Raw genomic sequence first — 13,107 nt, 5'->3', positions numbered from 1 at the left:
AAAGGTAACACCCAGGACATGATTGTCATAAAGGTAACACCCAGGACATGATTGTCATAAAGGTAACACCCAGGACATGATGTCATAAAGGTAGCACCCAGGACATGATTGTCATAAAGGTAGCACCCAGGACATGATTGTCATAAAGGTAACACCCAGGACATGATTGTCATAAAGGTAACACCCAGGACATGATTGTCATAAAGGTAACACCCAGGACATGATTGTCATAAAGGTAACACCCAGGACATGATTGTCATAAAGGTAGCACCCAGGACATGATTGTCATAAAGGTAACACCCAGGACATGATTGTCATAAAGGTAACACCCAGGACATGATTGTCATAAAGGTAACACCCAGGACATGATTGTCATTAAGGTAACACCCAGGACATGATTGTCATTAAGGTAACACCCAGGACATGATTGTCATAAAGGTAGCACCCAGGACATGATTGGCTGAACATTCTCAGCACTAAATGTACTCCTTACAAATCAGGGGTCTCAAATACCTATTCTAAAGAACGACAGGATGTGCAGGGGTTTGTTCCAGCTCAGGACTAACACACCTGATTCAGTGGGCTAGAACAAAAGGACGAAAGTTGTAGACTGACCACTGCCTTATACATATTCAGTAGTGGAGTCTGGTCTAGTAGTGTGATGTTACTCTGCCTACTGGTGTTGTCTGGCAACTGCAGTATGAATTACAAGTCAGCAGTGACTTCATTCTCCGCAATTGATTGTATTCTACTCATTAGGAGATAAAAAACGCAATTGATGGTAAAGCACACTCTTGAAGTCATGACGACAATAATCATCATTCAAATAAATGGATTCCTCTGTGGAGCAGATGACTTGGAGGGGGCTTGTCAGTGAAGTGTTTACGAGAGTGACCTCAGAGAGGAGAGTGGGCCAGAGTGTGAGGTCATGCTGTTTACAGCTGAGAGCAGAGCTGCAGTCAGTGTTACCAGCCTCTCTAGCGGCGGGTCTCTCATTATGGAAACAGATGGGTGAATCAGAGTGAGAGAGACAGCTGGAGCACCTGTGTCCCCTCACAATGCATCAACAACCAGAGGAGTGAGAGGAGAGGATAGATCTATCCTTTCTTTCTCATCAGGGAATATAAGGAAATATTTAAGGTTTCACAGATCTGTGGCAGAAAATATCCTACACACCTCTGCATTGTATCACCGCCATTCTTCAAAAGGCCCAGATTAACTGACGGTTTGGATTTTGTGTGAGGGTAGTCTCATTCCCATGCACTGCACTGTAAGATCGGCCAAGCAAGACTAGTGTGAGGGGAAATGTCAAACTGGCCTGTGGCATCCATTTACAGAGCTGAATAGAATATCCTCTTGAGACATGGATTCTTGCAGACAGATGATTTTAGGAATAGATAAAGAGTGGTTCTCCCTATGAGAGGTGAGAGTGGTCGACGGTTCTCATTCCCCTGGGATCACCTCTGTCTGCAAATTCACAAACGGTTTCTTGTTTTGGTCTCACCCCTACCTCTACCCCACCGCCGCCCAATGAAACACATCACACATGGATATCAGTTGTGAATAGCAGGCACCTGCGGGCGGTGTGTGGGTGAGTGGGTGTGTGTATGTGTGCGTTTCTGTGTTCTCGAGTTGCTGTGTGCACATGTGTGTGTTTTGGCTGTTCCTTTGTCTCTCTATGGAAGGCAGCCCCTGCATGTCCGTGTGTGTTATACAAGCAAACAGAACTTTACTCCTCTCACTGTGGAGGGAATCATCTGGCTACTGCCTGGTCCCTGGTCTCTGGATAGAATGGGACAGGAGATATGGCCAGAGGGAATGTGATATCACACTTTCATGTAATATCACAGGAACCCTCCACTCTATTGACAGTTAAGGATGCCATCTATAGCTTCTGCACTGGTTTTATGTTGTAAGTGCTTGCATTGTCTAGTGGACACAGGCAAAAACTCTGTACTCTTTATTTTTTGTCGCTAAATATGGTGACATACAGTATATTGGTGATAACGATGGTATTGTGTCCACCACAGCTGTGGTCTTCATAGTTGTTACCACTCTGTGTGTGTGTCATAAGCAACATGATTACTTGAATACACCCCCCTCCCCCACTGCACTCTTGTATAGCTTCAATGTGGGCCTCTAATAAATTATATCTATCATGGCTCAGGCAAAGACCGAGATGCAGACACAGGAGACAGATAGTACAAGTCTTAGAGTTTATTACAGGGGCAGGCAAAGAGTCGTAATCCAAATCAGAGTCAGGCAGGTACAGGGTCAGGACAGGTAGGAAGGTCAGAACTGGGAAGACTAGGAAAATCACAAACTGGAGCACAGGGAACACGCTGGTAGGACTTGACAGGACAAGACAAACTGGCAACAGACAAATAGAAAACGCAGGTATAAATACACAGGGATTAATGAGGGAAGATGGGAGACACCTGGTAGATGGTGGAGACAAGCACAAAGACAGGTGAAACAGATCAGGGTGTGACAATATCACCCTGAAATGGATCTATCCAAATCCAGTCATCCCCTAATACACACATTAAATACCTAGGTTTTGTCATTAGATGTTTTCATCAAACAACTTTTTGATTCAACTATTTGAAATCTTAAATACAAAATACTTTATGGTTGTCACCTCGAAATAGAATCATTGAATTCCTCCTGAAGGTCTTGTCATAATGGAGCTACTGTATATGTTAAAGCTAGACTGCAGTGCCATACTTTGTGTCTCATCTGCAATAGATATGTTATTGCAAAAATGCCAGTTGGACTTTACCCTGGGTGATTGTTTAGTTCAATAAGTGTTTGTCTTTACTGCGCTAGGAAACTACCATAGATTATCAGACTATACACATGAAGTCCAAAAGATTCAACAATCATGCATGTCCTTCCAGTCAGGACAATTGGCAGTGGGCAGAGATGATAAGAGATACATTTTCCATAGATGAGATACCTGCTCTTTAACTATTTGTTATTTAAATGTTTTATTTTTACTTATATTTTTACTTAACACTTATTTTTCTTAAAAACGGCATTGTTGGTTAATTAAGGGCTTGTAAGTAAGCATTTCACTGTAAGTATTACCTGTTGTATTCAGCGCATGTGACAAATAAAATGTGGATTTTATTTGATTTTACTCTCACAGTAATCAGGCCTGTTACGAGTATTCCATGATTCAGCTTTGTTTCAGATGATCCCTCGGATGTTGTTCAGAGGGCTTTGCGACATGTTCTGTATGTGCTGACTGCAAACGTGTTAAGGTTTTATGAGACTCAGAACGCACAAACAAACAGCAAGCTATTGTTGCCAGATGAGACACCGCTAGTTTGACTCAACTAAAAACGTATAGGTCCACACATTTGATCTCTTTTCACTTGTTTTCTTCAGTTTCTGTCAGAATGGTGTACGGCTCTTTGGGGAAATATGCACATCCTTCTTTGCTAAAAGGAATGTAAAAATATTCAAAATAAATTAACGAATATGAGTATGTTTTTCCCACAGTATTTCAAATTTCAATGTTTGATATCAAAAGTAACTACACTATGGAAATCTTTCCCCACTTTTCCTAATGTAACGATTCTCGTCCTCGTCTGATGAGGAATATGAAGGATTGTACCAAAATGCAGCATGGTATTAATCTGAACACAAAATAACAAAGGTGAAACAACGAAAAAACGAAACAGTCCTATCAGGTGACAAAACACAAAACAGGAAACAACTACCCACAAACACAGGTGGGAACAGGCTACCTAAGTATGGTTCTCAATCAGAGACAACGATAGACAGCTGCATCTGATTGGGAACCATACCAGGCCAAACACAGAATTACAAAACATAGAACAAAAACATAGAATGCCCACTCCAACTCAACCCCCAACCCTGACCAAACCAAAATTAGAGACACAAAAAAGGAACTAAGGTCAGGACGTAGCTATATCCGCTACATTCTGATGTCACATGTAGGTTCCAACATTAAACAATTTCCAAAAAAAGACAGTTTCAGTTTTAGTATTTTTAGTAGTGTGGAATATGTGGAGTAGTGTGGAATATGATGGGTGTAGATGGCTACTGTCCTCGGGAAATTGCACCCAGAGTACTGTACAGAGAAAATGAATGACCTTCAGAAACCATCCTGAATCACTAAAATCTACACACGCTATTTCACACTATTATATAGCAATATCTTATATCTAATGTGATATTATATATTTGAATACCATTATTAGATAAAGGATAGGAATTGGATGTTAGTGATTGATTAGTAATGCCTGGCGAGTGCCTATAAATTGGTGTGTGTCAAGCAAGATCATTGAGATGGTGGTTGCCTGTCAAGAAAAAAAATCACAGCTTCTGGAACTCCTGTATGCTGCCTCTATTTGGTCTTAACTGTCATATAGTTGACGTTCCACTCTCTGAACCTTCCAAATGGCGTATAACACTAGCATTACAGTTGATCCATTTCCCTAATGAAGGAACAACTACAGTCTAAAATGACGCTACCAACAGAGTGGAAAACCTCAAGAAAAAGATTAAGCGTTAAGTCAGAAAGAAAATAGAGTGTTTATGAGGCGGGGATGGAGTGACTGAGCTGTCTGCCTGTGAGTGTAGGTACAGCATGTATGTGTAAAGTGTGTTTATGTGGCGTGCACTGCAGACCAAGCTTCTTTAGGCTGATTCTCTGTGGCTCTGTCCAGCCCTTTGCCATGTGAGTGTCAGGCTGTCTTGGACCAGGGCCCAGGGCAGAAGGCTGGGAGCTCACCCTACGGCGTGTCACTCCACTCCAGCTCTACAACTCCAGTCTCTCTAGACCAGAGCTGTGACTCTCACAGATTACATCAGCAGGGAGACATAGTAAAGTGTGTGTGTAGTAGTAGACTACTACTGACGTTCCTCCAGGGCATTGACATTCTGAGTCACAACATCCTCTAGACCCAGAGTGAAGTTGGTGTTTTACTCAGCAGCGTACATTCTCTTGGGCCAAGAAGACAGAGTAGTGTGCTTACCTTTCAAGCATCTCTCAAGCATCACAGACTTTCTACAACTTCATCAGTAGAGAGAGACTGTACCAGGCACAAGGGTATCTCTGTCTGGTCTCTGGGAGTGAGTGAGTGAGCGGTGAAGTGACAGCCATGGCTCTGGGCTTCATGTCTGGAGTGGAGGAGTTGCTGGCATCAAGCAGCAAGGTGTTGTGGAGCTTGGCAGAGCAGACCCTCAGAAGGTGGTCCTCTCAGGGGATCATGCCAACCCGCCGCTTCCTACAGACATGGTGGCAGCTCGGGGAGTTCTATCAGGTACGCTGGGACTGTGTTACCAATCAATCCCTTTACTCCAGGGGAAAAGTTGTTCTGTACATGCAGCTCTAATCAATGTGGTTTTTATTGACTACTATGTTGACAGCTACTGTGCCAGCTTCCGACTGGGATGTACTGGTGGCTGGAGCAAGATCATGTCTAATATATATTCTAATTTGACCTGTCTTGTTGATACTGTTTTACACCTTGCTTTCTGTATATGTATATATCTGTCAGGAGTTGTCTGGAGTCTGTAGAATAACCGTCACATTGTGGCTATAACTATGAATCATATCCAAAGGGTACCACGTTTTAATTGGACTTTTAGAATTGCATATTGTATTTGATAGATTGTCTGTTGGGTGAAAGTTTACTGTTTGTGCCTGTGAGGACTCAGGACAGGGTGTTTCTTTATGAGTCACAGAGACAGGTTTAACATGGGTCTCATTGCACATATGGAAGTCATCAGGAAGCAGCACGGCCAGTCTTTTGATCTTTGAAGGTTGTCTTTGAAGTGCTGTCATTTGTTGGAGCACCTGAATGGGATCTTGTTCATGAACAAATGAGACATCCTCTGACTATATACATTTTCGTTCCAAACGTAAAAAAATGTCAAGAATTCAAATTAGGAAAGGTTGTTTATGAACTACCATTAAAAGCTAAATTACATTGTCAGTGAAGATAGCTGGTGTTAGGAGATGGTAATCAGTGAGAATATGTGAATAAGCCTGATAAGCAGTCAATTACAGGCATGGCCTAATGCTGCAGGGTTGGAGCTAAGCCTATGTAGGTCAGTGGCTGGAGGTCGTGTGAAGAGGCCACGGCTGGAACGCCCCGCCCCAATGACAGGCCTTTAGGGGGATGACCTCTCTGGCATGGCTATTACACATCACATTATCTTCCTTTAAACCTGCGGGTCAAACTCTCTCTAAAGCCATGGCCTCTAGCCTTTCTGCCTTATGTGAGGGGCGGTCCATCTTGACACTTGTTAAAAAATTGTTAGGAAAAATTGTCAGAGTGAGGTGTTCTCTCATTTATGTCTGGAAGTAGCTAGCATGCTAGCTAACTTTAGCCAGTTAGATTGGGTGCTTGACTGCCGTTGTAAGGTCAGAACGCTCTGAATTAACAAACTGACAATCTGACTACACTCTGAATTCGTTCTCTGGCACTCCAGAGGGAATTTATGAACACACCCATACTCTATTGAAAAGCATGAGCTGGTGCACACCCAAAATGTTTGGAGTTGCACGTTATATATAAGCTTCCAGTAATTTATTGCATCTTGTTCATGAACAAATGAGACATGTTCTAACTATGTATATTTCTGTCAAATTTGGAAAATGTTCCAAAACACTGCTTTCTTCAGCGGTCCATCCTGACACTTGTTGGTTAGGATTAGAGGTCGACTGATTATGATTTTTCTACGTCGATACCGATTATTGGAGGACCAAAAAAGCCGATACCGATTAATCGACCAATTTTTATATACAGTGCCTTGCGAAAGTATTCGGCCCCCTTGAACTTTGCGACCTTTTGCCACATTTCAGGCTTCAAACATAAAGATATAAAACTGTATTTTTTTGTGAAGAATCAACAACAAGTGGGACACAATCATGAAGTGGAACGACATTTATTGGATATTTCAAACTTTTTTAACAAATGAAAAACTGAAAAATTGGGCGTGCAAAATTATTCAGCCCCCTTAAGTTAATACTTTGTAGCGCCACCTTTTGCTGTGATTACAGCTGTAAGTCGCTTGGGGTATGTCTCTATCAGTTTTGCACATCGAGAGACTGAAATTTTTTCCCATTCCTCCTTGCAAAACAGCTCGAGCTCAGTGAGGTTGGATGGAGAGCATTTGTGAACAGCAGTTTTCAGTTCTTTCCACAGATTCTCGATTGGATTCAGGTCTGGATTTTGACTTGGCCATTCTAACACCTGGATATGTTTATTTTTGAACCATTCCATTGTAGATTTTGCTTTATGTTTTGGATCATAGTCTTGTTGGAAGACAAATCTCCGTCCCAGTCTCAGGTCTTTTGCAGACTCCATCAGGTTTTCTTCCAGAATGGTCCTGTATTTGGCTCCATCCATCTTCCCATCAATTTTAACCATCTTCCCTGTCCCTGCTGAAGAAAAGCAGGCCCAAACCATGATGCTGCCACCACCATGTTTGACAGTGGGGATGGTGTGTTCAGCTGTGTTGCTTTTACGCATTGTTGCCAAAAAGTTCAATTTTGGTTTCATCTGACCAGAACACCTTCTTCCACATGTTTGGTGTGTCTCCCAGGTGGCTTGTGGCAAACTTTAAACAACACTTTTTATGGATATCTTTAAGAAATGGCTTTCTTCTTGCCACTCTTCCATAAAGGCCAGATTTGTGCAATATACGACTGATTGTTGTCCTATGGACAGAGTCTCCCACCTCAGCTGTAGATCTCTGCAGTTCATCCAGAGTGATCATGGGCCTCTTGGCTGCATCTCTGATCAGTCTTCTCCTTGTATGAGCTGAAAGTTTAGAGGGACGGCCAGGTCTTGGTAGATTTGCAGTGGTCTGATACTCCTTCCATTTCAATATTATCGCTTGCACAGTGCTCCTTGGGATGTTTAAAGCTTGGGAAATATTTTTGTATCCAAACCCGGCTTTAAACTTCTTCACAACAGTATCTCGGACCTGCCTGGTGTGTTCCTTGTTCTTCATGATGCTCTCTGCGCTTTTAACGGACCTCTGAGACTATCACAGTGCAGGTGCATTTATACAGAGACTTGATTACACACAGGTGGATTGTATTTATCATCATTAGTTATTTAGGTCAACATTGGATCATTCAGAGATCCTCACTGAACTTCTGGAGAGAGTTTGCTGCACTGAAAGTAAAGGGGCTGAATAATTTTGCACGCCCAATTTTTCAGTTTTTGATTTGTTAAAAAAGTTTGAAATATCCAATAAATGTCGTTCCACTTCATGATTGTGTCCCACTTGTTGTTGATTCTTCACAAAAAAATACAGTTTTATATCTTTATGTTTGAAGCCTGAAATGTGGCAAAAGGTCGCAATGTTCAAGGGGGCCAAATACTTTCGCAAGGCACTGTATGTATTTGTAATAATGACAATTACAACAATACTGAATGAACAATGAACACTTTTATTTTAACTTAATATAATACTCATATAAAACCTATTTAGTCTCAAATAAATAATGAAACATGTTCAATTTTGTTTAAATAATGCAAAAACACAGTGTTGGAGAAGAAAGTAAAAGTGAAATATGTGTCATATATAAAAGCTAATGTTTAAGTTCCTTGCTCAGAACAAAGAACATATGAAAGCTGGTGCTTGTTCAATGTTCCCAGTTCTTCAATATTCCCAGTTAAGAAGTTTTAGGTTGCAGTTATTATAGGAATTATGACGCGTCGACTATTTCTCTCTATACCATTTGTATCTCCTATACCTTTGACTATTGAATGTTCTTATAGGCACTTTAGTATTGTCAGCCTAATCTCGGGAGTTGATAGGCTTGAAGTCATAAACTGCACTGTGGGTCAAGCATTGCTAAGAGCTGCTGGCAAACGCAGAAAAGTGCTGTTTGAATGAATGTTTATGAGCCTGCTGCTGCCTACCACCACTCAGTCAGACTGCTCTATCAAATATCAAATCATAGACTTAATTATAATATAACACACAGAAATATGAGCCTTTGGTCATTATATGGTCAAATCTAGAAACAATCATTTCGAAGTTGAAGTAGGTTGTGATTTGATGATAAATTAACAGGTGCTGCATTGATTATATACAACGCAGGACAAGCTAGTTAAACTAATAATTTCATCAACCATGTGAAGTTAACTAGTGATTATGTGAAGATTGATTGTTTTTTATAAGATAAGTTTAATGCTAGCTAGCAACTTACCTTGGCTCCTTGCAGCCACAAGGTTGTTTTGATGCTGCACTCGCGTAACAGGTGGCCAGCCTGCCATGCAGTTTCCTCATGGATTGCAATGTAATTGGCCATAATCAGCGTCCAAAAAGGTGATTACCGATTGTTATGAAAACTTGAAATCGGCCCTAATTAATCGGCCATGCCGATAGGATAGGATAGGTAGTCACCAACAAAACTTCCCACTGGGCACAGACTGGTTGAATTAACATTGTTTCCAAGTCTTTACAATGAATATTACATTGAACCAATGTGGGGATAGGTATGTCTGTGCCCAGTGGGTCTTCTTTTACTTCCACGCTACTAAAGTAAGGAACATGAATTGTTGTGCAGTGAACTGTGGTGTAATGATTTTGGGATAGGGTTTAGACTGAGCAGTAGCTCATTAGATGTCTTGCTAAGGTGAATTTGAAATGGAGTGGAGTTGAAATGGAGTTACTGTAGGTAAAGGGGGCTTTTGGGGTAGACAAAGACAGGCACAGAAAAGGAGCAGAAAAGCAGGGAGCATGTTGGAGATACTTGATTTTTTTAAATACTTTAACTCAAAATGTTTACTAATATTGTCCCACTTCATCCCATGAAACAATGTTGGAAGACTAACACATTTTAGACCATGGAGCTACTGGCCTCTTTGTTTGTATGCTTGGATGTCATTTGTCCGTAACAATGCAACAATGCAGCATTGATAAATGCACCGTAGTGTGGATCATGCACTTGACAACCCCCACAATCACTATAGTGACTAATCCCTGTTTAGACAATGGAGATTGTGTAATGAACAGCTATAAAAATTCTCTATTAATAAGGATGACACACTATGTTCTATGAAGACAAGTCTTGTGTTTTTTTCTCTCTGTGTTATAAAAACTTGTCATCTAGTAATCTATGCTTGTGTTTCTGATTAAGGTTCTTGGTCTTTGCTATATAAGTGGGCTATTGAACCATTCCGAAAGGGCTTGAATTCTCAAGAGAATCATCTCTAGAGATTCAACTTTGCTTTTGAAATGCCTAGAAACTACAGTTTGACTTCAGAAAAATAGAGTTTACATAATAGAATAGAATTCAACTTTGTCCATCCAGGATGGACATTTTTCTTTGGCATCACCTTCCATTAAAAGGATCACATATGCAAACATTCTCACATCATACACATTTAAACCAGTCAGTCCATTATGTTGCATACACTAAAAACATAAAGGATACTGATACATTCACTCACAACCGACCCCTGTCCCAACTGCAATGATACAATTCACTTGCCATTTAGTAGTCCAACAGCACAAGGAACGAATGAATGTTTGAACACATTCTACTTGGCCAAGGGCATTCTGAAGTGCCGGCCAGAGGCAAGCCTCTCGAACTGAGTTGGTAGAGGGTGGGTGGGGTCACCAGTGCCTTCTTTTTGGTTGTGGAACAGACTGCTCAAATGTTCCTGTGGTCGATTACCAATTACTTTGGTCGACCACAGGCACTTGACCAGCACCATTTTTCAAGGTTGTTGGTCTGTTTAAAATAGCTGTCCACATCTGACGTAGCATCTTTAAAAAAGAGTCCTACCAGAACCATGTCATCCGCTTAAGTGAGTGACAGTAAATAAAACACTTTGTCCAGACAAGCCCATAAGTCAGTAATTTCATTTAGATTTAATGTGTTCAAAAACAAAGCAAAAAAGTAACCTGTATAACAGCTTAAAATCAGCTCTGTTGTGGTGGTGGAGGGAACAATACCCTGGTAGACTGCAGTTAACACCAGCCCAGAACTTCTATTTCCACCCTGTGGTCACTTTCCACCACAGAGGCCAGGCCAGCCTAACCAGTTGGGAGCCACATGTTTTTCCCTCAACACAACCCTTCGCCATAATCAAGCAGCCTTGAGAGTCAACACTGACATGAATCCTGTGCAGCGTCTTTCCCTGGTAGGGGGGATTGATCCGCGGGCCTTCAAAAGGGGGGCATACCGCAAGTTGCCCACCTCTATTCCAGGGGATCTCATCATGTCTGTTCCCTTCCCACAGATGACAGAGGGCCGGCTGTGTCAGGTGCACCTCCTGGACGACAGGAAGCTGGACCTAATGGTCCAGGTACCCACCCTTCACACATCCTCAACCTCCGTACTTCTAATGTTGTTCACTGTGATGTTACACTCTAGTGTGGACACTTCATAAATTTGTGTTTATTTATACTGGTTTCATTTTCCTAGCCGAAGCTCTTGTCCCGGGATCTGTTAGACTTGGTGTCCTCACACTTTAACCTGAAGGAGAAGGAGTATTTTGGAATATCCTTCATTGATGACACGTACGTACAACTCCTACAGATGTTCTATCTTAATTTGATCACTCTGTTGTCGCAGGAAATGCAAATTGTAGTGTATTCAAAGTTTAAAAAATGCTTCTAAAGTTTGTAATTTCTACTTTAACATGTCAGACTTTATTCATTCTAACAAAATATGTATCAACCCCTACATAAATGTCCATTCATTATAATACACATAATAATTCACAATTCCTGTTGTTGCAGGATTATTTTCCTGCTGTGAGAAACTGATCAAATTAAGATAGTACATCTGTAACTACTTTCTAGTTCATTGATGTATTTTCAATCTTGTGGTGTCAGGTACAAAATACTGTGAATGGGTGCAAACCAGTTTAGCTCCTTTTCCTGCTGCTGATTGCATGCATCTCCATGACACAAGTGAGACAACTGTATCAGTCTAGCAGTTGACATCATAGTTAACGGTGTAGCATCTGCTCGTATTCTTCCCCAGCGGTCAGAGTAAATGGCTCCAGCTGGATCGCAGGGTCCTGGATCATGACTTCACTAAAAATACTGGTCCACTGGAGCTCAAGTTCCTGGTCAGGTGAGTGATCTCTCTCTCATTGCCTCTCAGCTGGTAGCCTACAGTATGGACTACCATACTGTAGTAGCCGGCTACCCAAAGTGTACTCTATCACAAACATAGCATCAGTCTTAGACGTTGACAGTGTATCTTACACACTTTAATCCATAGACACTCCTTCCTCTTTGAGAGCTAGACTACATATAGTTTATTTGAAAATCCATCTGAAAATGTGAGGTATCTATCAATGTTGCCCAAGAGAAGGCTCAAAGAGCTACTAAAGTGACAACCCCCAGTGTTAATCAGCGTTAATCGGAGGTACAGTTATTGTAGGGGTGGCAGGTAGCCTAGTGGTTAGAGTGTTGGACTAGTAACTGAAATGGTTGCAAGATCGAGTCCCCCAAGCTAACAAGGTTATAAAAAATAATAAAACATAATAATAATCTGTCATTCTGCCCATGAACAAGGCAGATAATCCACTGTTCCTAGGCTCTTATTGAAAATAAGAATTTGTTCTTAGCTGACTTGCCTAGTTAAATAAAATGAAACTTGTAACCTGGATCATACTGTATGTAGAGACTCATGTCCAGTAGATGGCACTAATGTGACAATCTGCAATAAGAAGATGTTCTGAAATTGGAAGGGGCACTATATACCCTTATTCAAGTACTCCATAATTTACATTATGTGTTTTACAGGTTTTATATTGAGAAGATAACATTTTTGAAAGAGAATACAACAGTGGAGCTGTTTTTCCTAAATGCCAAATCGTCAGTCTTCAATGTAAGTGGATGTAACTCATTTTCTTACATTTGTTACTCAATATGATTGTATTGAGCATGCCACGAATCAGCCCTCCATAGCCTGTCCTTCAATTTCCATGCCATTGCACAAATAATGTGCTTACTCTGTTTGGGCTCATCCACTGCATGCACAGACATAAACCAATTGTGTGACCTGTGATCATTTGGGTGAAATATAATCCCATAAATGGAATTACAAGACAAAAGTTCCTGCTGTGGAATCATTGTGGGGCA

At 41.2% G+C, this 13,107-nt stretch overlaps 1 protein-coding gene across 5 annotated transcripts in view; it reads left to right on the top strand.

Moving 5' to 3' along the window:
* The window catches only part of frmd4ba (FERM domain containing 4Ba), a 79,244-nt gene that overhangs the window by 29,254 nt on the left and 36,883 nt on the right, over positions 1–13,107 (top strand). The window contains exons 1-5 of one of the 5 annotated variants that reach the window (XM_036950684.1): positions 4,803–5,297; positions 11,250–11,315; positions 11,435–11,529; positions 11,999–12,091; positions 12,769–12,853. In XM_036950684.1, the coding sequence (XP_036806579.1) occupies positions 5,136–5,297; positions 11,250–11,315; positions 11,435–11,529; positions 11,999–12,091; positions 12,769–12,853 (501 nt within the window). In that variant the 5' untranslated portion in view covers positions 4,803–5,135. Of the gene's footprint in view, positions 1–4,802; positions 5,298–11,249; positions 11,316–11,434; positions 11,530–11,998; positions 12,092–12,768; positions 12,854–13,107 lie in introns of those variants that run through there. The other 4 variants (XM_036950682.1, XM_036950680.1, XM_036950681.1 and 1 more) reach the window with 4 other exon arrangements.

Source organism: Oncorhynchus mykiss, chromosome 17 (assembly GCF_013265735.2).
Source record: "Oncorhynchus mykiss isolate Arlee chromosome 17, USDA_OmykA_1.1, whole genome shotgun sequence".
Lineage (NCBI taxonomy): Eukaryota > Metazoa > Chordata > Actinopteri > Salmoniformes > Salmonidae > Oncorhynchus > Oncorhynchus mykiss.
Note: the sequence above shows the minus strand (reverse complement) of the source record. Positions and strands in the feature narration are given on the sequence as shown.